Source organism: Dromaius novaehollandiae, chromosome 1 (genome assembly GCF_036370855.1).
Source record: "Dromaius novaehollandiae isolate bDroNov1 chromosome 1, bDroNov1.hap1, whole genome shotgun sequence".
NCBI classification, from domain to species: domain Eukaryota; kingdom Metazoa; phylum Chordata; class Aves; order Casuariiformes; family Dromaiidae; genus Dromaius; species Dromaius novaehollandiae.
The window spans coordinates 197,106,008-197,130,745 of record NC_088098.1 but is presented as its reverse complement, the minus strand read 5'-3'; the positions used below and the strand labels follow the sequence as shown (position 1 = coordinate 197,130,745).

The 24,738-nt window shown below is 36.6% G+C and overlaps 1 protein-coding gene across 4 annotated transcripts in view; it reads left to right on the top strand.

The window, feature by feature from the left end:
* Positions 1–24,738, top strand: part of CDK8 (cyclin dependent kinase 8) — an 87,515-nt gene that overhangs the window by 39,285 nt on the left and 23,492 nt on the right. For 3 of the 4 annotated variants that reach the window (XM_026108894.2, XM_026108893.2, XM_026108895.2), the window contains exons 3-5: positions 1,056–1,166; positions 4,121–4,261; positions 24,217–24,274. In XM_026108894.2, coding sequence (XP_025964679.2) covers positions 1,056–1,166; positions 4,121–4,261; positions 24,217–24,274 — 310 coding nt within the window. The remainder of the gene's footprint in view (positions 1–1,055; positions 1,167–4,120; positions 4,262–24,216; positions 24,275–24,738) is intronic. The other variant, XM_064504991.1, reaches the window with a different exon arrangement.

The following is a 24,738-nucleotide window of genomic DNA, read 5'->3' as shown; positions in this document are numbered from 1 at the left end:
AAATATGTTAATTTTTCCATTTATATTCAAATACTAGTTCAGATTGTCCTTACTCATTTTTAGAAGACTAGCCATCACTTTTATTGCTATCCCTGAGCTGGCAAAGAATTCTTCTAGTCTTAGGTATCCACATTTGAAAAGAGTATGCCTAGGTTTTTGTTTCTTTTTTAGCGATTCTATGAACTCTGTGTAGAACTCGCACTCTTTCTGTCTGCATTCAGTTCTCGTGGTATGTGTCTGTTATGTTTTCTTGTTGGTGGTGACTAAAGCTACAGTTTCCAAAGCAGCTGAGCTGATTTAATGGCTCACTTTCTGCTGAAAGAAGTTCTTGTTCCTAGTTGTGTTCTGTCCCCTTCTAGTGCTGGGTCTGGTTAGTGCCATGAGTCAGGTCAGGTCAGTAAATCAGCCAAAACTCATCTCCTTTATGTATGTGTGTATCTGTGTCTTGGTTAATTTTCTGCTGAGCCGTTTCATAGATGCGAGTGCCATAACTGGTGCAGGATATATTGTGGGGGGAACTGGGACCTTCTTTTGGTAATGTTGACTTTTTAAGATCAGCTGACTGCATCTTATGAACCACATCCTCTTTTAGCTGACTGCGTTGACCGATTCTGAATGAGTCAGTCCCATTCAGCCTTGAATGACTGTGACCAAAATGGAGGGCTTTCAGATAATTAGGAGTCAAGAGAAAATTGGCTACCCCAAATGGCTTTATCAGAGATCAGATCCTATGGGAAAAGGCAGGTGCTAACAGTTGGCTTTTTATGGAGTCTTCTTGATCCTGTGTAATTGTGAGGTTTATTTAGACTTTAACTTTTAGGAAATTAAAAGGAAATGAATGCCCCAAGGGAGTTATGACCTACTTTCAGCATTAGCTTCAAACTAATGACTAGTTCTTTCATTAAAAAAGAAAAAGTATGTGCTGTTTTCTTTGAATTGCAGATTCCAACTTTTGTTTGTATAATCTGTAGCAAAGACTTAAAATTCATCTCTCCAGCCCTTTCACAGCTCTGGATGCATAGATAAAATTCTGATGGACTTTCTTTATTTTGCAGTTGCTGCGGGAGCTCAAGCATCCAAATGTCATTTCTCTGCAAAAGGTGTTTCTTTCTCATGCTGACAGGAAAGTGTGGCTTCTCTTTGACTACGCTGAGCATGATCTCTGGGTAAGGTGAATTGTTTGTAGGTAACAGACACTGAGTTTCAGTTGGAGGAAAGGGACAAGGGCAAGGAAGGTGCATCAATTCAAAACAATATAGCTTCTTACCACGAATGTTTGTTGGACACATTTTTGCTATTAAGGGAAAGCATAATGGAAAGTATTGGGTAAGCAAGCTACATGGTTGATCTCTGACCTGTTTCTGAAGATAAAGATCAACATTCAGCTTTCAGTAGCTAAGGATACATTTAAATAAATGTAGATATAATCCTTCACTACAGCTAAAATAAGGAATGCAGGAAAATGGTATTGATTATGCAGATGAATTTCCTTTAAAAAATGACAAAGCTTTTGGCCAAGTAGGACAGTTTGGAGTTTTAGTTACGTTTCATGCCATCCATAAATAAACGGAGTGAGAATAATGCAACTATACATAATTGAGATTCACTTATATATTTCAGTGGGGAGAGCTCTTTACTCAGTTCATTTGAAATTTCATTTATTTAGGAAGAAATCCATTTATTCCTTACTATGAAGTACAGTTTTGAATTTAAATGCATTGCACGTTAAGTAAAATTGTTTTAAGAGATGAACCCTTTTCCTCTATTAATTCAATATTTGTAATCTTAACATCCATCTGAAACTCTTTATAAAAAAGAAGACATTAAAAAAAATCCCAAATTCCATCCAAGCTTGAATTCAGTAAAACAAGTATGTGTTCCTCAGAATTAAATTTGTAGACTTTGAACATTGCTTTCAAATGGAAAAAAGCATTGTAATATTCATTTTAGAAGATATTAAGATGATCCAAATCAAAGGGTACAACAAGTATCAATCTGGAATGAGATTAATTTTTGATGTAAATGTTTGTGTAAGACTTGAAAACAAGTCATGATTCATGACTTGTTTTTTCCCACGTGTATTTTAAAGAGGTAAGAAGTACAAGCCAAATTGATTCATTTTGAAAGTCATGTCACTTGCAGTTGGGGATAATTCAGTAGTATTTGCCACACTAGAACTTAGTGTGTAAGGAAAATTTTCCTTCAGCTAAGCTGAATTGAAGATATTTTCTTCCATTCAATGTTTTGGAACTTCTGAAAGATGGTACTGAGATTTCATTAACTTCTTCATTCTTATTTTATTTTAGTATCAAACAGCTGAAATTTGGGATACTCTTAAGGTTGATTTAAAAAGAAATAACTTGAGGAAAATAAAGTTCTTTATGTAGAAAGAAACAAACACATTCATCTTTTCACTGCTTCACCCATATTTATGATGTGCCAAGCTAGTGAAGTTTAGGAACATCTGAATAGTTTTTTTCATTTCAGACTATGCTGTAAGGTTTTGTATTTGCCTGAAGGATTGTGACTGGTATCAACCTTTCCTTGTTTGTATTTATAACTTTCTACAGTACTTCATACTTATCCACAGTTACTGCAGAAGCACTTCTGTTAATGAAACACCGGCTTATGTATCAGCCACTTATGAATGACCCTCAGTTTCGATCTTTGTTTGTATGCACATACGTGTATAAACTTCAGTGTTCCTCGGCTGTACCTGTTCCTGGTTGCTAACTATATGTAGATGAAAGTAACCCAGCTCAAGTGATTATTTGTACAATGTCAGTGCCTAAGAGATCCTGCTACAGATTGAGTCCTGCGGTGGTTCTCAAACCAGGCTGGGCAAAGGGTACAGGATACATTAGAGCAGGAAAACAAAGGTCCAGGAAAACCACCTATCTTTTTATCTGTACTGCTTCCCTTTTTCTTACTTCTGAAGACTCTCTTCTTTCTGGCTACTACCTGAAGAATACGTTTGCTTTGAAGTCAGTGGAAGGAGGAAGTGAAGGGGGACAAAACTTGTGGTTCAGGCTGGGGAATGCTTGTGCGTGTGGCATTTGGCTGAGTGGGTAGGAGCTCTCACCTGTTGCATCAACTTTTCTCTCCTCCTTGCAGCTGCATTTTTACCTTTGGCAGAGCAGGGATGTGCTTCCTTCTCGCAGCCAGGCTCAACACCTAAAGCAAAGAAGGGCAGGCTGTGTGGAGCTGGGCTGCTGCAGGAGAGGATAAGGCAGTTTCCCAAAGGGATTTGAGTAGTCAGGTACCTAACTGGCACCTGGGATATGAAAACTCTGGAACGTAGGAAGCTGAGTAGAGGAAGGAGAAACATGTACCAGAAGTTCGGTGCTGGGTTTTGGCTGAACAAGATCAGGCCCATTTTGATGATCACATAAATGCGGGCCAGTACGAAAAAGAAGAGTGAATGCAGGAAAAGTTTATTCTGCACGAAACATGAAAACGGTTACTGTGACCGTGACACACCTGATGCTGTTGAAGTTAGTGGCACCCAGGGTTCAAATTTTAAGACAACATACAATTCTCTTGGCTCCTCCTTGTTGCTAGACATCATTGCCCGTGATAAAGTCATAATTGTTAAAGTTCGTTCTGTGCCTGGCTTGGTGGCTGACTTTCAGATGGACAGTTTCACAACTTTGCTCTATCAATAGCTTCTGATTTGGGAGTACTTTTTTTAAGGGAATAGTGTAAGAGCAGCCCAGATTTATTTCCTGTTTAATTTGAAGGTTAAAAGTCCCAGTAGTTTGATGCAAGAATTTCTCTTTCTGGCATCAGACATTGAATATTACAGTATCATGAGAACAGACAAAAACCTAAAAGTAAAAGGATGTGGGAGTTATGTAATTTACTTTTGTTTTGAGATATACAAAATATCAGTCTATCTTTTGATTTAATTTTTGAGAGAATTCCTAGGACAGTAAACATTTTACCTAATATACTGTTAATGTTCTAGTACTTCAGCTGCATGTTTCTAATTTTGAAAATGAATGAAAGGTTGAAAAAACTGCTAAGAACTCCATGTAAGGAATCACTGGCAATCTTTTTGTGTAATACTGTAGAGCAAACATTACATTTTTTTATTTTGATTTCTTTTTCCCCTTTACAGCATATAATCAAGTTTCACAGGGCTTCTAAAGCAAACAAGAAACCAGTTCAGTTACCTCGGGGAATGGTGAAGTCCCTGTTATATCAGATCCTAGATGGTATTCACTACCTGCATGCTAACTGGGTGTTACACAGGGATTTGGTAAGTTGATCTGCAATGGGTTTTAGCACTGGGAAGACTGAGGGCAAGATTTTTTTTTATATACTAATCTTTGGGAAACAAAAACCTGTGGGCATGTACTAATAAAAATATATTTTTATAGTGCAGTCAGCCTCGATTAATAGATCGGAGCAAATTTTAAGTCTGCTATGATCTGTTTATGAGAGTGAAGTATATCGGATGTTCTCCTTTCTTGATTTTTCTAAATACATTGTTTTTAAAAGGGATTATTTAAATAAACAGGCATGTTGAGGTACAGAGTATGCCTCTGGTAGCATGACTGCAGGCCTCAGAAATTACTAAATATTGCATATGTGCAGGTGGGAAAGAGGATGATTGGCCACAAGCAACTGCTGAAATAAAGTACTCCCTAAACTTACCAGTTTCATTTAAGAAGGTAACTCTTAAAGGCCATTATCTTCTCATAATATTTATAATCTATCAGAAATATAACCATGCCAACCTTTGAAGACTTGTGTGAATAAACTTGTGTTTATCCTAAGTACAGTGTAAGCAAAACCTTTAGTGCCCGAGATAGTGTTTCTTAACAAGCAAATTGTATTAAATGTTTTAAATTGGTAAATCTCTCCAATCATTATGTATTTACCTCTGAAATATGCCCATAGCTTTTTTGCATAGGATACTGTTTAGTCTTTCTTCTTAAATTCCAGTGATTTTCATGACTCAGTTGTCTATAGCTCTTGTTCTTTAATAGTGTTTTGTTATTTACTTCTGAGAAAGATGCTGTTTATGATCCTTCTAAATACTGAAATTTCATTAGTATAAGAGGATTGTTAGTCTGACCTTTCACTCCCATAAGTCAATATTACCAGTGCTATTCTATATTTGGTGCATTAAATCTGGCTCCCTTATTACCCTTCCAGAGTTACTTTTGCCTTTGAAGTAGCTTTAATATTGTTCCTTGAATGGCAGTGAATGACTAGTTATTTGTCTTCTATTTTCATGCCTAATAAATGTTTTTAGAGTGCCAGTCTCTGTTTAAAGCAATTGAGAAAGGCTTATCTTCAGTGAATAATAACATTTTCAGAACTGAAATACAAGGAAAGATTGTTTTATTAAAATAATTTTATGGATATTGCTTCTAATTTGCTCCTGGTTCTATAAATTGAACAAAAGCTTCAGCACTCAGAAGGAAAAAGCCAAAAAAAATTTCTGGTGGCTTTCTCATAACTTGTGAAATAGTGAAGCAAAACATAATGTAGAAATATATAGTATGCATGTCACAACTTAGACACACTTTTTAAAATCAAAATATAGTGTCTTACTCTGACCTTAGGCCAGCCACAGTATTCTTCAGCACATTTTTAGGAGGCATACAGAAAACAAATGACCTGTCATCAAGAATTTGAATTTTTCTGGTATTTTGCTTTTTACAATTTCAGAAAATTTATGAACTTAAGCATTAAAAGTATAAATATGACCGAGTGAAAAAAGCAATGCATGTCGTTAACTGGATGGCTCAGGAGATTGGTAATTTATTACAGAGCCTTTCACATCTAGGTCTGTAGCTCAAACATAGTGTAAGTTGGCAACTGACCAAAGTTACCATCTCATTGTCTGACCTATGTGAAATGAGTTGGTGGTCTCAGTCCAGCAAGCAGGGTTTTTTTCCAGCATAAAACCCACCCTTGCTGTTGGCTATCTTTTGAGAACATGAGGAAGAAGCCAAAAGCTTGAGCCAGAGGCAGAGCTATCTGAGATGTTATCCCACTGGGATCTTGTCAAGCCACTTGGGTGAGAAAGTGTATTAAAGGGGGCTTAAATTAAAGCATATGTAGAGGGACTGCCATGGACACCTTCAGGTCTTAGAGTGTAATTTTGAAACAATTCAGTTTGAGTATTTCTGTAGTGGAAATTTGGTGAATTTAAAAGGTGCATATTTCATGCAGGAGAAAAGAGAGATGTACCTGTTAGATGTTTTCTTTATTTTATCAGAGTTCCTGGGAATAGCCTGAGAAACAAAATAAATTCTGCCCAGTGTTTGGTTTTAGCAAGGCGAGGACATATTGTTGCAAAGTTAGCTTGCAGGTTGAGACTTCGATAGTGTGTATATTCCTATGAGAAGCAAAATAATGGGAAGCTAATTCTTGATCTTAGAGTTGTGTTTCTATTTCCGGGGTATCTGTAGTAGTAATCACCAGTAATATGTGTTTGGTGTTAAATCACCATTGTTAACGTTTGGTTGACTGGATAGACTTATTATGTTTTTCCTACTATGCCTTAAAATTATGATAGGTGTTGGTTTAGTTTCTGAATGTGTTTTAAGCATCTCCATATGTGTTTGTACACACACACATATATACAGTTGCTTAAGTAGCATGCTTACTTTTGTTTCATATACTAGCTATATAAAAATGATATTGTTTGGATGTTGTAGGGAGGTAATGAAAATAGGACTTCGGCAAAGAAATTTTTTCTTAGCTACATCTGTCTCATAGAGTAAGTGTTTTTTTAAAGGGCAAGAAAGCTCATGTTTTGGAAATGTAATTAGCCTTGATCTAAGTTTGAGTTTCTGGTATTTTTTAAGTTGTCTTAATGACGTTAGTTCTAGTTAGGTAATGTTTTGGAGGTTTCGGAGATCTTTCTGATTTTTATAACCAGAAACAACATATTGGATAACATGACTCAATTCTTGCCTAGCATCCACAATCCAGACAGCACAATTTAATGATTATTAGAAACACATGAACTTAGACTGTGAAATCTGTCTTTATAGTGGAGGAATCCAGGAATTTTAAGTCACGTAAGATTTATATGAAGTGAGTATATTCTGTAGGAAACGGTAAAAACTGTAGAAAGACAGTAATAATGACTAATAAACTTTATCTACTGTTTTTTGTAGTCCTGGTTTATCTTTTACAAAGGAAATAGATACAGTACTTAGCAATAACTTAACTATTTAAACATTTAACTCTCATCAGTGTGTTTTATTGTATGCTAATTGTATGAAAGCCAATTCCCCGTTTTCATCAGAGCAAGGGAGACGTTGATTATATTTGTCATCTTTGAAAAGAGCCGGTCTTAAATAGTTAGCTTTTTCATAAGTCTTTGAAATACACCAGTAAAATTTCTCAACAAATAAACAGTGGTCCTCTTACCTTTTAATTTTTTGACTTGCTTATTATTCAGCTTTTTTTAGTTTCGTAACTGAGAGCAATTGAAAGCAGATTGTTTATTCATGCTCTGTCTGTAGCAGGAAGAAAATAAGAATGCTTCACATAATTACCACAAAGTGCATCAATTTTAGTTTTAATAATATTTTGAATTTGGTTATTAAGCAAGCTTGAAACGTGCTGCATTTTGCTGACTTTATTTCCTAGTATTTGTTCTACTTTATGATCTTTAACTATCAGAGTCCTTCCTGTACACAGAAAGCTTATTCCACATTAAAAATAAGCATAAACAGAAGACTGACCATAGATCCGTATACATCAGTCTGCATCCTCAACAGCATGAAAAAAGAGAAGATGGACTTTGCAGCATGCTTGGAGGATTCCTTGAAGTAACTCAAATTAGAGGTCCTTTTGCATGGTTAAACAACTTTTGTGCTGTGCCTGTTAAAAGTGCATCTGTGTTTTAATATTAGTGTATGGTAGGCCTGTCCACACAGTTGGGAATCTGGGGATGAGCACCCAGCTATCCGTTTTGTGTGATACCAATCTGATTAGGTTGCTCTCTAAGCTAGTGAGCTTGATTCTGCAGTGAAATTGCTAAAAGCACTCACCTGGTGCTGCAACACAAATGCTTTAATTTAAAAAAAAAGGGGGGGGGAGAAATCTTATAGTATCTCAGCTACAAGTGCTCTATGTAAAAACTATGATGAAACATTTTTTGTTCCCAAATCTTCAGACTTGATTCCCTGGCCTATTCCTTTGTGTGTGCATGGTGTAAGCAGGTGCTGAACAGGTGAACTACTACTTGGCAAGCCAGCTGTAGAAATGGATAATGCAGTGCTGGGCTTCTGCTTGCCATTCCTCTCCTCCTATCTCTTGCCAAAGGATTGACAGTCTCTCAGTCAGCTTTTGTTAATAATATTCATATCCTAGTCAATCTGAGACCATGTTGTTGTGTATGGTAACTGGTGATAGCATAGATACTGCAGCGTATTTAATGTGTTCCTAGTGTGCAGCTCACCAAAAATGCTGCTGTGGGATGTGCTCTGTTTTAACTAAGCTTTCAGGTGGACAAGCTTTTCATATATACAGTGTGCATTGGTTGGAACCTAATTTCTGAGACCTGGACTGTTCCCAAGAAAACCTACTGCCAGATTTAGGATCAGCAGGAACATTAAAGATGTTCTTTCAACGTGCAATGAGGAGAAGCTGCTGCCAGGGGTTCTTTGCAGACAACATCTTAGTTGCTTTCCAGGCTCTAGCTGTGAATCACTTAACTATGCCTATGGCACATACTTAAGTACATGTAAATTAGCATGGTCAAAGTTCCCATTTTCCACAGAAGAGCTCTTGAGTCCAAGGAGGTCTCCCTCATCAGTATTCAAAGATTACTTCAGAAATGCAGGAATGCCCTTTAGTCATTCTCTAGTGCTTTACAAAATCATGGTCACTGTTAGGAAAGAACCTGATAGAATTTATGCCCATTACTAGAAAGAAGTGAGAAGCTTTTAAAAGCATGTAGTCTTTGGCCCTATTTAGGCATATAACCAGATAATAGGCATTGCTTCCTAAACTATTTTGTCATGACTTATTGCTGATTTGTTTTCAAAACAAAAAATCCCAAATTTGACCACTGCTTTGGTTGTCCGCTGTTGTATTTTCCAAGATTTTTGATTTCAAGGTGTTTCTCATTATAGAAGTGTGTGGTTTCATGAGGTCATCCAAGAACACGGTCCAGTAGAACTTTTTTCTTTGTTAGGTTATAATAATTTATGCTCTTCTAAGTATTCTGTAGTTAAAATAGCATTATCTATTGTTTCCTAATACTGACCTTTACAGGGATCATGACTGCTTCCTTGCCTGCTTTTTTGGATGTTTTCTTTGCGTCTTAGATTAAACTTTAAAACCATTCACAAATGAAAGTATGAGAATGATCAAAATTGGCTGTAAAAATAAGTGTTCCATGCTCATGTCAGTGACTTTCTTTTAAAAAAATAAAACAAAAAACAATACCTCGGAGCTCTCCTTCCCTTTTTTTAAAGACCAGCTTTGCAAATTAGATCCATTTGGCTTTTTTTCTTCTTCAGCATTGTCATTAATAATGGCCAGCTAGATCAAATTCTTGGTTCCATAATGTCCATCAAGTTTGTACAAATGTAAATTTGAAGCTATAAATGTACATTGTATTGTTGCAATATTACCAGCTTTCCAGTCAGGAAAGCAGAAGGCATACTGCTTAGAGATCCTTGAATTCACCATAGAAAAGCCTGTAAAGATCATTCGCTTCATATCAGGAAATCATTGCGAGATATCGGGAAATCATTGCAAGGCTACTCCTGATTATTTTGAAAGGTCATGGTGATCAAGGGAGGTTTCTGAAGAAAGCAAATGTCACTCCTGTCTTCAAGAAGGAGGATCCAAAGAACTGCCATCCAGTCAGTCTCACCTCAGGTCCCTGGAAAGGTGATGGATCATGTCCTCCTGGAAGCCATTTTCAAATGCATGAAGGATGAAAAGGTGAATAGTAGTAGTCAGCAGGGCTTTATGAAGGGGAAATCATGCCTGACCAACCTGATAACCTTCTATGATGAAGTGACTAGCTTGACAGATGAGGGCAAAGCAGTGGATGTTGTTTATCTTGACTTTAGCAAGGTTTTTAACACCATCCCCTACAATATCCTCCTAGACAAACTGATGAAATGTGGGCTAGATAAGTGGACAGTGAAGTAGATTAAAAATTAGCCAAACTGTTGGGCTCCAAGGGTTGTGTCAGCTGCACAAAATCTAGCTGGAGGCCAGTCCCTAATGATGTCTCAGGGGTCGATACTGGGTCCAGTACTGTTTAACATCTTCATTAATGACCTGGATAATAGGACAGAGTGCACCCTCAGAAAGTTTGTTGATGTTCTCCAGAAGTGCATTCCAACCTCAAGTGTTTTATGATTCTGTGAAAATGTTACATCTTCACTGTTCAATCTGTTTTGAAAAATTAATTTATTACTTTCTCAAAATCTAAACTTCACCTTATAATAAATCATTAAAAGAAACTATGAAAAGAAAAAGTGGGAGCAGGTATGAGTAAGAAGAAACTGAAAGATCAAATAGCACATACAGGATAAGGAAACAATGTGAAGAAAGCGGTGACATAAAAAACGTTTGCAGAGGAGGTGGCAATTTTTGCTGCTTCTCTTGACTGAAGCATGATGAGAGGGAGATCGTGGTGCCATTTTTTATTTCCTGAGCAAAAAAGATAGTGTATTCCCAAAAGTCTTTTCAGAAGCTGTACGGTCATGAAATGAAAAATATGTTACTACTAGATTATCAAATTGTATGGTAAACAGAGTAGGAATTAATACTTGGGAAAAGTTCTATTTGATTTTAAATTTTGATGCCTTTGGCCTGGAATCCACTGTCATTTCCTTTAGGATACTAAGTAAATATAATAAACATTGGGATATGTTAGTATTAAATGACTTCTCTAGCTGCCTGCTGGAAAAACATCTTGTGTTTCTCAGGAGGGTATTCATCTTTGTATTTGGACCTACTTTGGAGATGAAACACTGCTATAATCAGTGTCTCTAGAAAGAGATATTTGAGTTTTGAGAGATTGAAAAATTTGCCAATTCTATGCAGATTAAAATGTTAGGAAATTCATATTTTTATGTCTCTGTTGGATAAGCCCCACATCTCTTATCCTTAGCTGGACTACTTTTTCCCATTGTGCTAAAGGTATGTTGCACTGAAAAGATAAAAATATTATATTTGGTCTCCAGGTGTATTTGGGTTTTCATTATGTGACTTTTTGGTGATTTTGCAAATTGGCACTCTTTACAGATAACAAATAGATTTTTAATTCATAGACCACCTCCAGGTGGTCAGGCCAGGAAGGTGGGGTGGGGGAGTTGTCCTTTATGTGAGAGAGCAACTGGAATGTGTGGAGCTCTGCCTAGGCGTGGATGATGAGTGGGATGAGAGCTTATGGGTAAGGGTTAAAGGGCAGACTAATATGGGTGACTCTGCTGTAGGTGTTTGCTACAGGCCACCTGATCAGGAAGAGGAAGTAGATGAGGCTTTCTACAGACAGCTGGAAGTAGCCTCACAATCACAGGCCCTGGTTCTCATGGGGGACTTCAGCCACCTTGATATCTGCTGGAGGAACAACACAGCTAGGCACAAACAGTCCAGGAGGTTCCTGGAGAGCACTGATGATAAATTCCTGACACAGGTGATGGAGGAGCCAACAAGGAGAGGTGTGCTGCTGGACCTTGTGCTAACAAACAAGGAAGGGCTGGCTGGAGATGTGAAGGCTGGGGGCAGCCTTGGCTGCAGTGACCATGAGATGGTGGAGTTCAGCATCCTGTGAGGAGGAAGCAGGGCAACAAGTATGATCACAACACTGGACTTCAGGAGAGTAAATTTTGGCCTCTTCAGGGACCTTCTTGAAGATTCCTGTGGGATAGGCCCTAGAAGGAAGGGGAGATCCAAGAGAGCTGGTTAATATTCAAGGATCCCTTCCTCCAAGCTCAAGAGCAGTGCCTCCGTATGAGTAAGAAGTTGAGCAAAGTGGGCAGGAGACCTGCATGGATGAACAAGGAGCTCTTGGCAAAACTCAAAACAGAAGAAGGAAGCACACAAAAGATGGAAGCAGGGACAGGCCACTTGGGAGAGTTACAGGAACGTTAGTCCATTTAGAATTGAATCTAGCAAGGGATGTCAAGGACAGCAAGAAGGGCTGCTTTAAATATATCAGTAACAAAAGGAAAACTAGGGAGAATGTATGGTATGTAACCATCAAGTTACAACACAAGTGAGTGTTTGGGGAAGTAAAATATAAATGAAATTACGCACTCGTTAATGCTGTGGCTAAGATTTGCAAGCCTGCTGTCATTTACCCTTTGATCTTTAGTATTTATTTAGTGAGACACTTTTCACATGTATCTGCTGCAGACCTGTCATACACAAGAAACAAAGCTGCCAGAATTGTTTTTTCCTGGTGCTACGTTGTTGTAGACCAAATAGTTTGTAACCTGTGATCCCAGACAATTTAACAGGTAATGAATAATCTTACTGTTGCAAAGGGGAGCTGCAAATCTGAGGCTGAAACTAATTTGTGGTTTTCTTCAGGTGGTTATAAATGTTGTTGTGAAGACTACTGCTTTTGTGTTCTCCCTTCTTCTTCCTTTGTAGCCCTTCAAGGGGAAGGGAATGTTTCAGGACTGATCTTTATAAACACTTGTGGACCTCATATTTACCTTACAAGATAGGAAATGAAGGAAGGCTTTTCAGTGTCTTCAGAATTAATGTCACTGTCTTGGCTTTAAAGAAGCTTGTTCAGTGGAACATACATTTAGTAACAGTACTAGAAGCACACCTGTCTGCATAGTGCATGCTGAATTCTAAAAGCAAAACAAGATGGTACTTTAGAGCTTTATATAGGAGAAATGACAATATTGCTGCTATAGTCTCTATAAAAATAACTGAAAAAATACAGAATGTGTTGCATGATCAGTAATGAAAAGCCTTTATGTTGGTCTCCCAGTATTGTGTGCTTTTAGCTTGGTTTCTTAAGGAAATAAAGCTTACATGGGCGTGCTGTTTTCTGCCAATTCCCCCATATAATCTTTGTTTCGGTTAGCAAATTTCATATACATTTGGTAAAAGGATAAAGTATGAAAGATGTCAAGTTCATACAAGTTTTGTGAAAAGAAGAGGTCAAATAGAGGAGGAGATGCATTCTGAGAGAGATAATGCCTTGAGAGCTGTACTAAGGCCATTTCAGTTTGGCTCGTCTTCACTCTAAACATAGCGTTTAACTGGCCATTTGTCGCACACATCCCTCTCTACTGGCTCTGTTGGGCATCAAAACAAATGGCAAGTGGGAATGGAGCTTGAGGATTTTGGATGAGGGAAACGGAGGCATAGGAGGGAGCTGGCTTATGTGCAGTGGGAAGTGCAGGAGGTGAATCTAGGACTGAGACTCTTAGGATGCAGGCTTCAGGAGCTGTCCTCATCGTAGAGCACCTTGTCTTGTTAAGGTGCTCCAGACTGAAAGATTTCATGATTATGTAGAAAACAGGTGAGCTAATAATACATCAAGTGTGTGAAAGAAACACAAAAATCTCTTTTCAATGTATTTTCACTATATGCTTTTAACAAATATTTCATATCTTTGCTCCTTGTCAGAAGTACTGAAGATTCACAAGTATCCTCTATCCCTTCCAAACAGATTGAGGGCTGATCAGATATCAGATTAGATCTGTTCAAATGTATTAAGAACTCCTGTAACCTATACTGAATGCTCAAAAGGGCCACCAGCCCATTTAAAATAATGCATAATGTATCCATTCTGCAGGACCTCTGAATGAAAGGATGGGGAGTGGCCTATAGGAGACTGATTTAAGGATGGGGGAGGGTTAGTATTTGGGTGGGATTTGTGGCAAACCAGAAAGTAGGATACACTGAAAAGTTTGTGTAGCACAGATATGCAGCTAATGCGAAAAATCAATAGATGTTTCCTAAGTATTATCATGATTAAACGGAAAATGTCAAAGATTTTTGTCATGATTGTTTCCAAGAATATGTAGGATGAAGAAAATTTTTTTTGAATAGGGGAGAAGTGTCTTGGGAGACTTTTTTTTTGGTTCATGTGATTTCTTACAAAAGCAATACCATTTACATTCCATGTAAGTATATATTGAGTCTTGTTATTTCCAACCATAAGAGGAAAATTGGACTATTAAGAAGTCTGGAAAGGTTTACACAAGTTTGTTACGTGGGAAGATATAGGAGCTTCTTGTGAAAGTTGCCTTTGTTTTTTAACTATCCGAAAGGCTTGAAGTTCCTATTAATAGTTCTTTCACAAGTGAAAAACACTTAATAAAGTGTTCTAAAATGTGGTGTTCTGAAAGTCTTTAATCAGCTACCCAAAATTGTCAGATAGGTATGGCATCCCAACACTTCGTACATGTGAAACTTGGTATTTTTAATCAGTCAGTCATGAATGCATTTAGCAATTATTGCAGCCATCTCAGAGTCCATTTAAACTGTCCTCACAAACACCTCAGAGGAAAAAATAAGTTGTTTCCAAAGGGAATGTGAGTTAAAACTTGTGCTTAGTTCATTCTGTGATGCATTGCAAAAAATGGGTGAGGAGAGGCAGAAGAATGATGTAGCAACTTTGGAAGAAGAGGATGTACAGAAAGATGGTCAGATGGCCATACTCTTTGCCCTCCCTGGGGCAGCTGTAGCCCATTTTTCTGAGTATTTAGTTCTATGCTGCCATCATAACAACAACACAGGATTTGGAAGTTGTATATTTCACAACTACTTTTTTTTCTGAAGTGTTTAAAACAATTGCTGTCGGAAAATATTCTACTGTCTTCTGGTCTCAATACGTGAAGATTTTTGAACTTTATAAGGAAGCTATTCTAACAGGAATAGTTACTCTAATATTCTGTTTTGGATTTCTGTACTTTCTCCAGAAAAGGCGGGATGACACGTGCAGAACTAGCATTCCTCATGTAAAGAGGGTTCATTGCATATGATACTATTTTGTCAAATTTGTATTCGGTAAGATACTTTTACTGCTACTTTTTTCAAGCTTAGAAATATTTTGACCTTTCTTAATTCCATGGCATGTAGGTAGATTTGTAACTGAAGCAAAACGATGTATTGAGAATTATATAAGTACAATATAGATAATCTTTTGAGAAATATCATATAATGTATATGAGGATTTTTTAAATTAGTTTAAATCTTAATTGCTGTTTAATAGCAAAAATCCCGCCTACATTAGGTAAAAATTTTCACAAAGCTTTAATTTTTTTTCCTTCAATCTATTCTGAACAGATTGTGGTATTGTAGTTCTTTAAGTTGCTTGGTTGGATCAGAACTAGTGACACAGGTGATTAAATAAAAAAACTCTTATTTTAGTTGAATTGTTTAGTTGCTTTTTATAGAGCTCTTCCTTAATTATAAAAGGTACTAAAAATTTACCTTCAGAAAGGAGAAACCATATACATATTTCTTTTTGTGGAGGAAAATCAAATGTAGCTTTGCTTCACCAAAATCAATAAGAAAAGCCTGCCTACCTTGGTGAAGCTGTTTGAAACTAGGATCTCTTGGGATGCAAAGCCATAAACTGATGTGCAAACTATCCTAGATTTCTTTCTCTTCTGTAGCTTTAACCTTTTCTTTTATTACTAGGGCTGTTCTTTAATGTCATGGCTTTTGCAAGATGTCTAGATACCAGATTATCATGCTGGAACAAGGAGAAATTTAAGAATAAAGCAACAAAGCTTTGGACTTTTTTATTAACCATTTCCAGAATATATCAAGGGGAGTAATACATGTATAGGTATATACACACTTTTTGAAAGATAGCTGAGTGATCTTACTGATTTGTCGCAGAGTAGTGGTAGGTGACCTGGCTGAAATAACTTTCACATCCAGGTATCAAATAAATACAAACATAAGTATGACTTCTACAGCAGAAGGACACCCTAGAAACTTCAGATCTCATTTTGAACTGCTCTTCTATGATAAAGGTAATAAGCCATAATAGCCAGACATCCAAAAGCTGTTAAAACAGCTTTTGGCTGTGTTATGAGATAGATATGAATAGGAAAAAAAATGGACCAGAAAGTTCTTTGATCACTAATGTACCTTTGGTGAAGCAAGCTTGGTCAGTAGAAACCCTAGAGTGTGATTTTGGCCATCTTAGATGTTCAGTAAGGATGGGAAGTTGAAAGTAGTTTCCACCCTGATTTGTAATGGAATCATGAGAGCCATAAATGAAAAATTCTGCCTAAAGATTGCTATTCTTTCTTGGGTTTGCAGTTGTTTTTATTTTTTTTTAATAGTAAATAACTTGTTAAAAGTTGAGGGAAAGTTATTAGTGGGTAAAATGCTGTCAAGAAACATAAGTTGTTTAAAATACAGGAAATAGCCATAATAAGTGTTTTGTCTGCATCCTGCTGAAGGAAGAAAGTGGAGCATTTGAATGATTTACACTCATAATCTACAGCAAAAGGTGACAAAATGACAAGACGGCAGTTTTGATTAGCCATAAATATGAGCAATTTCACAGTAGCCCATAAAAAATTTGCCTTGTAAGTTAGGCTTGCGCTGCACAAACACTCAGCTTCATCTTATTCACTCTCAACGTGAGCGACACAGAGCTTAGTGTCTGGCATATTGTTGTTAATGTTTGTTCTGTGCACGAAGGTACTTTAACAAGAAGGCAAGAGCAAAGTGCAGACAAAACACTGGAGAGTGTACAGTAATAGCTTGAATAGACTTTTCATCTTTTTTTAGTTATTCTCATCCAGAACAGGAAAAATTATTATCAATACAAGTTGAGCAATATGAAGGTGATGAGAGTACTGTTTAAGTGGCAAAAAAATAGGGCTATTAAGGAAAATGGTATGGGGTACCACAATTGCTTGTAAAACAAAGAGTAAATAAGCAATTTTTTTGCATTGTATGAAAGCATGAGAAGGTAGGAGAATACAATACTACTGAATGCCTATCAACTTGTGGTAGCTGCTTCAACAAAATAGATTTAAAACACTGGTGCTCAGCATTTTTATTATGCATTCAAAACCATCATTTGTGAAGTAGAATTCTAAATTGAAAAAGGAGATGATATTACATCCTGAATCACGTAATATCTAAAACCAGTTACGCTGAGCAATCTCCTCCTGCATTTTATCCTGCTTCTAACATCACCCCAGCAACGACAGTTGTCTTGACCTGTGTAGCAAAACACACAAAATATATTTGTGCAAACCTGTTTGTTGTATTATTTGTTGTTAGTTATTACATTTTGAACGATTTTTAACCACATATGACATGTTAGTAGATATTTTTCCTGCAAAATTGGTATAAAAATGTTTTTCTTTATGATAACCACATTTCCTTTCTTGGAGATTTTTTGCTGAAAGTCGCACCTTCTGGCTGGTCCTGATGTATGTTTTTGGGGGAGGGGAAAGGTGGGACTGAAAGGTTTGATTATGTGTTTTCTTTCAACTTTAATTCAATTAAGATCAAAGTGATTGAAAATCCTGCATATTAGTCTATGCATGGGTTTTAATATATTACATTGCCCTAAATTGTCAGTTAATGAGTGAGAGTGACTGAAGAAAGTTCTTGGAGTTTGTTCAAAGCATGAAAATAATAGTAAAGCCAACAGCTTCCATGAGGCTGAAACTAAGATAAAATATGGTGATGGTAACTAGCAGAAGGCTTCCCTGACATAGACATGGCATCCCTACATCTTCTGTCTTGTCCAAATGCTTTCGGTACTTTGACAGTTTTTTAAGCATGCATGCTTTGGATTTTGTTGTTGTTAGCTGTTACTGGTAATTTTAACAGCTCTGGTTTCAATGAGAATTTTATTTGGACACTTGAATCTGTTTAAAAAAAATGGTGGAACTACAGCTCTGATATGAGGTGTTCTTTATAAGAAGATAATTAACAGTAAGTATTAGATTAAAATATGTATCTTTAATATTTTAAGGCTTTTCAGAATTTGTATATTTTTTATAAAGAAAACTTTTCATATTTTGATTTAAAGCGTGTTGGGGTATGTGAGGCAAGTTCTGTGGAGCCATTGTTCTCTTTGAATACTAATGTTTGAGGTTGTCGTTGCTGTTAATTTGTTTTAAAGCCTCAAATCAGTTAACAGATCTGAGTAAAATTAATTTTAGTTGTGAATATACGTCCTCTAATTTTAATTAAAGGAAAGAAACTGACTTCATAGAATTGCTGATGCTATCAGCTGAATATGATAGTACTGGCATTTTCATTGTGCTTGAGTGCTGTTTAGCATTTCGGTAGTCAGTTTTGTGCAAAGTAGAAATGTAATTGAATTATTTTCTTTATCCACAAAACGTTCAAAGAATCCATTCTGATTGCTAGGAATGCAGTAGGGAGCATCCCACATTGATGTATTGCGTTTGGCTTTAATAAGAAAATGTTTTTGTATGTGTTATGGTTACTTGAAGATTAACAGAGTTGTTCACAAACAAACGTACCTTAGGAAGCGCAGACATTTTTTGGGTTATAGTTCATGAGACAGGGTGTGAATTTTGCAAGGCTAGTTCAAATCTAATCAGTCTTTGCTGCATGTTTTTTCTTGTAACTGGACCTAGCTGGGAAATGATAAATCGCATTAATATTTTATGTTTCTACATGTTTTTTCACAGAAAGTGCTCTTCCAAGTAGTTTACAACTTCAGACAGATAAGCCCTTGCCCTTCTCTTTCAAAACCTTTTTGTTTTTTCCATGAATTATAAACTTCACAGCAAGACATATTTAACTTAATTGTGCTGCAAGCTTCTCAGACACTTGTTTGCAGCTGAAGAAATTGAAATTATGTGCAATTGTGGGGTGGTGCATTTGAATCTGTTCCTGTACTGTTTAATATAATACCTTGATGCCTAAATTCTAAAAATGTCTTTAATTCAAAATCTTAATAGAACCATTGTGGAGGCTGTGATTACAAAAGCAAAATAGTTTAGGGATCAAAGCACTTTGCATAGTATTACTTTTTTTAAATAAAACTTTTTTTTTTTAATGAGAACAAGTATTATACTGTTTTCAATTTATCTTGGCTCATCAAAGATAAAAATTGCTGGGAGGGACAGTTCTGAAAATTAGTGGCATAAGCATTAAGTATGCACAAATGTTAGTGGTCAACAGAAGTCACTGGCATAAGTCACCCCATCACTGTGACCCCTCTACTGAGAAATGTTTTAGTGGCTGAAATTTTAAGTGTGGGATTTTCCAAATGAAAATAAGTTAGGATGATACTAGAACCTTATAAAAAGATATAAAGGATGCATATCTATTTTTATTCTTTTCAGAAATATACACAAAACTGCTGCAAACAGTTAATTAGTGGCAAAAAAGGAAACATCTACATTATAATGCCATAGATAATTCATAGAAATTTTGATTACTCTCTCGATAGGTATATTCAAAATTAACTTTTTGTTTCAGTTCAGAAGCAACCTAACAGCCAAAAATATGTGAAGTAATAGTTCCTACAGGCCTTATTTTGTGTTAAAAGTAATAACTAACAAAGGTCACAATGGCTAAGCATTCCAAAAATTCTGCTTTTTTTTTCCTCACTGCTTTGATGAGTGAAATTTATTGCAAGGAAGAATCAACAGAACACCTTCACTGGAGCAAGAAAAAAGTAAACAGTCCTATGATTTCCAATCACTTTGTATGTGAATTTAGAATAAGTAATCATCTCCTACTCTTAGGAATAATTTGCTACAAGCAATGAGAATGGTGTCTTTTTTGATGTACGATTGATTACATTCCATCAAACATTATCATGTTGTTTGCCTTTTTATCTTCAAAATAGAAAACCAAATGTGTTTTAAAGTTTGAGTTTCCCCTCTGAATGAACACAGCCATTTTCAATCTATGTTAAGAAGCAGTATGAGAGTATAGTATTTCTTCAAATAGAAGAATACGTTAAAAAAAAGAGTAGCAGTCCTGGAGAAAAGATGCTAAGAGAATCCATGGCCCGTAACCTTGACATGAATCAATAGCATTACACAGCTAGGCAAAAAACAGGTATCATGCTGGGATGTAAAAACTGGAGGACACTGTGCCAGGCATGTAATATAATCCTTCCATTGTATTTAGCGTTAGTGAAGCCTCAGCAGGTTACTGTGTGCAATTTGGAGCACTCTAGTTCAAACAAATAGGCGGTCCTGAGGCAAAACAGTTAGAGGGAAGCAACAGCAATGATCCTACATCTAGCAAAAATAGCCTGCTAGGAAACACTGAGCAGAAAAGCGTTCTTTTAATCTAAATAGTAGGACTGAAAAGAGATGTAGATCTTGAAAGATGCCAGAAGTTGTTGCAATGAAGGAATGGTTGCCTGGTCTCTCTGCTGTCGTATGAGAGAAGAGGCCATTGGTGTAGCTTCATTTATTGCATTAGAAGCTAAGGAAGGACACTGCAATGAAAAAGTAAAACAAGGTAGGTTGCCTGGGAAGATAGTGCAGCATCCATCATCAGAGGCTTTAGGATCAGGGTAAATGGACATCTGTCACAAGTGACACAGATGGGGCAGATCATATGTTAGGACAGGCAGACGGAAGATGATGACTGCCTGAAGTTCTTCGTAGGTCTGTGAATCTGTTGGTGCACCCTCTGTTTCTTTTAGCCTCTGTTTGAAATTAGCCTGTTTCTTAGGATTTCTAAGCACTTTGCAAATAATGATTTAAATAGAAGTATATAAAAAAAATTCAGTGAGCATCTTTGTTTTCTTTTTCTTAGTAGTAGAGATTTAATGCACCAGATTGGGATTTGTCTAGAAATGAGACAGGAAGTCTTACAAAGCCGGATTTAGGACAAGGTATGGTTTAGTGCTGTGCCTTGATTACAAGGTCATTCTCCTATGAGAATGAATTATTTCTGTAAGGCTAAGGTGAGGTTTTTGAGTTTTGTTGCCTTTTTTTTTCCCTTCATTCTCTACAGGTATCACAAAGGTGTTTTGTTAGTCTTTGTGGGGTACTCAGCTGTGCATTGCTGCATGGCTCTGTTCACATTCAGTTTAGGTTATAGATCTTAACAGCTTTCTCATTTGCATTTGTCTGGCATGAGCACATTGTTTTACTTGAAGGCAACAGTAAATATGCCTCTACTAGAATAAAAATAAGTGCTTTAAAAAGTTGTGTTTTAGCAGTTATTTCAAAGTGATTGCTGTTTCAAAATACTGTTTATTTTCATAATACAGTATAAAATTTACTAAAAGAGTTTTGTTTCACTGCTTAACCCAAGTAGTTTGAATAAGAACTTTTTACACTTTCATTTTCTCTGGATGGCACAATTTAAACTGAAGTTTGTCCAGATTTCTCCTTTCTAGTTTTTTTTTTAATTCTTCTTTGCAAATAAATATATAAATTTTTAAAATGTACGCAGTTGCCTAAAGAGACAAATTTGGAAGGTTGCTTTTTTTTCCTCCAGGTAGTGGACTGAGACAAAGCTATACAACAAAACTCCTGACCCAAATTTGGACTTCTGTTAGTGCACTTGAATATTTTTTTTTAGTGAGTTCTCAAAAGGTTTTAGAAACACCGATACTATCATTAGTACTGTTTTCTGGTAGATATTCCCCTTTAGGGATTAAATGTTGATTAATGGTCAAGTTTTGGAAAATTCTTTCAGTTATGTTCTTTCAGGCTACTAATTTTTTATTTAATTTTTTTTTAATACACCCTTCAGGTATGATGTTGTACCTCTTTACAGTGATGTGATTCCCGTGATGCATAAATGTTGTCAGTACTAAGAATCTTTTATTTTAAACAGTGCTTTTTCAGTAAAGGGCCTTTGAATCTAGAAAGAGTTGAACTTCTGTGAAGGGTTATTCAAGACTGACCGTTGTATTTTTGCATCTTATGGCTTTAGAAGACTCCTGCGAGGAATTCTAAGTTGTCTGTATTTTATAAACTTTTCTATAAATTTGGAGAGAAAAAGGCTGAGTATGAATCAAGCTGTTGCTACCTATTGTGCCAACCAGTGCTGTCTCATCTCTTTGTGCTTTCTCTTCTCACCTGTACCTATCTCATACTTTGGCTAGAAGATCTTTGGGGCAGGAATTGCTGTCCAGCGCTGCGCTGATTAATCATCTGGCATAATGGGGGTCTTTGTGTGAATATGGCTCCTTGTCCCTATCAAAATCCAAATAGCAAAATATTTTAAGGAAAAAACATAACAAGGATGTTATAAGCATTTCTATAATGAGCATTATTGACCTGGGAAAATGCAGGTATGAAATTGTACTTTAAATCAGTAAAGGATTTATCTGAATAATTTTAGAGCCTGTGTATCATATTGTTAACCTCTACTACCTTGTGCAAAACATATTAATTAAGCATGTAACTTATTAACATCCCTGATGTATTAAACCAGCTTTCATAAACTATATGCTTATTTTCTCTTTGAATCACAGTGTAGCAATAGAACAGTTTATGTAGTGAAATCATGCATTTTCATACCTAGCAGTCTGAATGGCTTTAAACTTCAGTATTAACTCTGAATTTGGAGGTTTACGCTGTTTGTTTTTTTCTAAGACTATTCTAAAAACCAATCAGAATTCAAAGCTTTGTGAGCTGTGTGCCCACATCTTGCAATTTTCGTTGTTGAAGTGATACTCGCGTGGTGTGTATGCTATTATTAAAAAGAAAAAAAGGAGAGGGGGGCATGACAACTTCTTGTACGTTATCACTGATCTTATACCGCCCAAGTCTGATCTATTGAGTTGTTACTGCTTTTGGAAAGATTATGGGGTATATCTTACCTCCTTGAATACAGTCAAGCTATAACATTTTCTTCTGTCTTTAGTTTGCTCTCAGAGAAAAGATGCAACATCTCAGATTCCTTTTACATACTTTGTACGTGGATTGTTCACTTTCAGAAATCTATGTTGGAGCCTTTCATAAGCAGTAGCAATCAAGTTTCTTGAGACAATTCTTTGCTGGATTTATTTTTTGCACCTTGTTTTATATTATATGCATTACTACAAGATCAATCCCAAGCTGTGGTCTTAAGTCTTTTTAAATATGTTTATACCACAACCTAGTAGATCTAGTAGTCTCAGTACTTCAAAATTTCCCAGCATACATGTTTGGTAAAATACTCTTTGTGCTTTAGCAATTTTGGGATTTATTATGTTAACTTCCAGATAGCTTAAACTGTGTTGCTGGAGTACTTTTTTCTTCGGATCGGTTTAAACTGGGGGAGCAAAGCTAGAGCTGTAATGCAGTTACGAAGTTGCCCCTATTATGTCCAAGAATTATAGTATGAGTGGATGTTTAAATCACTACATTACCAAAAAAACAAAACTAGTAAACTTTCAGCTTCGGTTGTGAATCTCCTGGCTCTTTTCCTCAAAATAAGTAATGCAGGTTTGATTCACTGTGTAGCGCTAAGATTTGAGGAGTCTGTTCCTCTGACTGGAGAGGCAGAGACTGAATTGTAAGAAATGAACTATTGGAGAGAATGGCAGAGAAAGGAGGAGAGGGGAATGATTAAGAATTGAATGGTTATGTATATAACCAGTTGAACTCTAGCTCAATTCTTTAACTCACCTCCTTAATAAAAGAAAGAAAGGGCAGAATGAGATTTCTGAATATTTTGCCATCAAAATAATGGAGAGAAAAGCATAGAGACGATTAATACTAAGGTGATGCTTTCAAGTTTTGCAGCTGTCTGAATTGGTGTACTCTTGCAAAGAGGAATAACTTAGCTGATGTTTCTCTCCAATATAAAATTATATGGTAATATTTAATCTGTGTCTCATGAATTTTTTTAATGTAAAATGCGTCCGCAAACGTGCCTAATGACTGTGGGCAAAACATGCTGTAGAGATGGCTTCCGGTACCCGTGCTGTGCGGTGTGCTCGAGAGGGATGGGAAGGAGCGGGGAGAAGCAACAGGTCTGCCTGCTGCTGAACGGACCTGGCTCAGCCTGGGTAGCAGTCCCGAAGGCTCGTGCTTGCCTGCCCTTGCAGATTAAGGACGGCCACCACAGCAGCAGGTAGTCAGGGACCGTAGCGCTGGAATGTAGAAGCGCTGGAAAGAAACGTTGAAGAGGATGTAGTAAGGGAAAGCCTGTGTCTGGGTACTTGCACAGCCTCACTGTTACATAGAAACTTGTCATTTTTATCAAAACAAACTTGTTTTAAAACTGGCAAAACAAACCTTAACTAACTTTTCAGAGACTAATGTTTAGGTTTATCTTGGTATATGTATTGTATATTTATTTTTTTTTCCACAGAAACCTGCTAATATTTTAGTTATGGGTGAAGGTCCTGAGCGAGGAAGAGTAAAAATTGGTATGTTTATATCTTTGATAAGTCCCAGTGTAGCATTTAAGTTAGAATGTTCTGAAGATGCAGTTGTACCACGTAAAGTAGTTACTGTAATATTAGTGTGTGCCTGGACACATTGTCTAAAAGCTGTTTTCTGAGTGACTGGCTTCTTGGTATTAGACCCATGCACCAGTTCTGATGATGATATACTGTAGCCTCATCTGTGAAAAGTGGAAAATGTCTTTATATTTTGTTTAAATGGGTGTGTGTGTGGGGTGGGGGATTTTGATGTAGGGGAAAAGATGAGAGCTAGCTAGGGGAAAAGGAGGAGAAAGAAAAGGGATTTTAATATTTCCTCCATTCACCCCTATAAAGTCATGACATTTTTTTGCTGCTGCTTATAAAATCTAAATAGGGAACTATTCATTACTGCAAACCTTAAATTTTATGATGGAATCAAAGGTGGCATTTAGCCTACAAAATGTTCT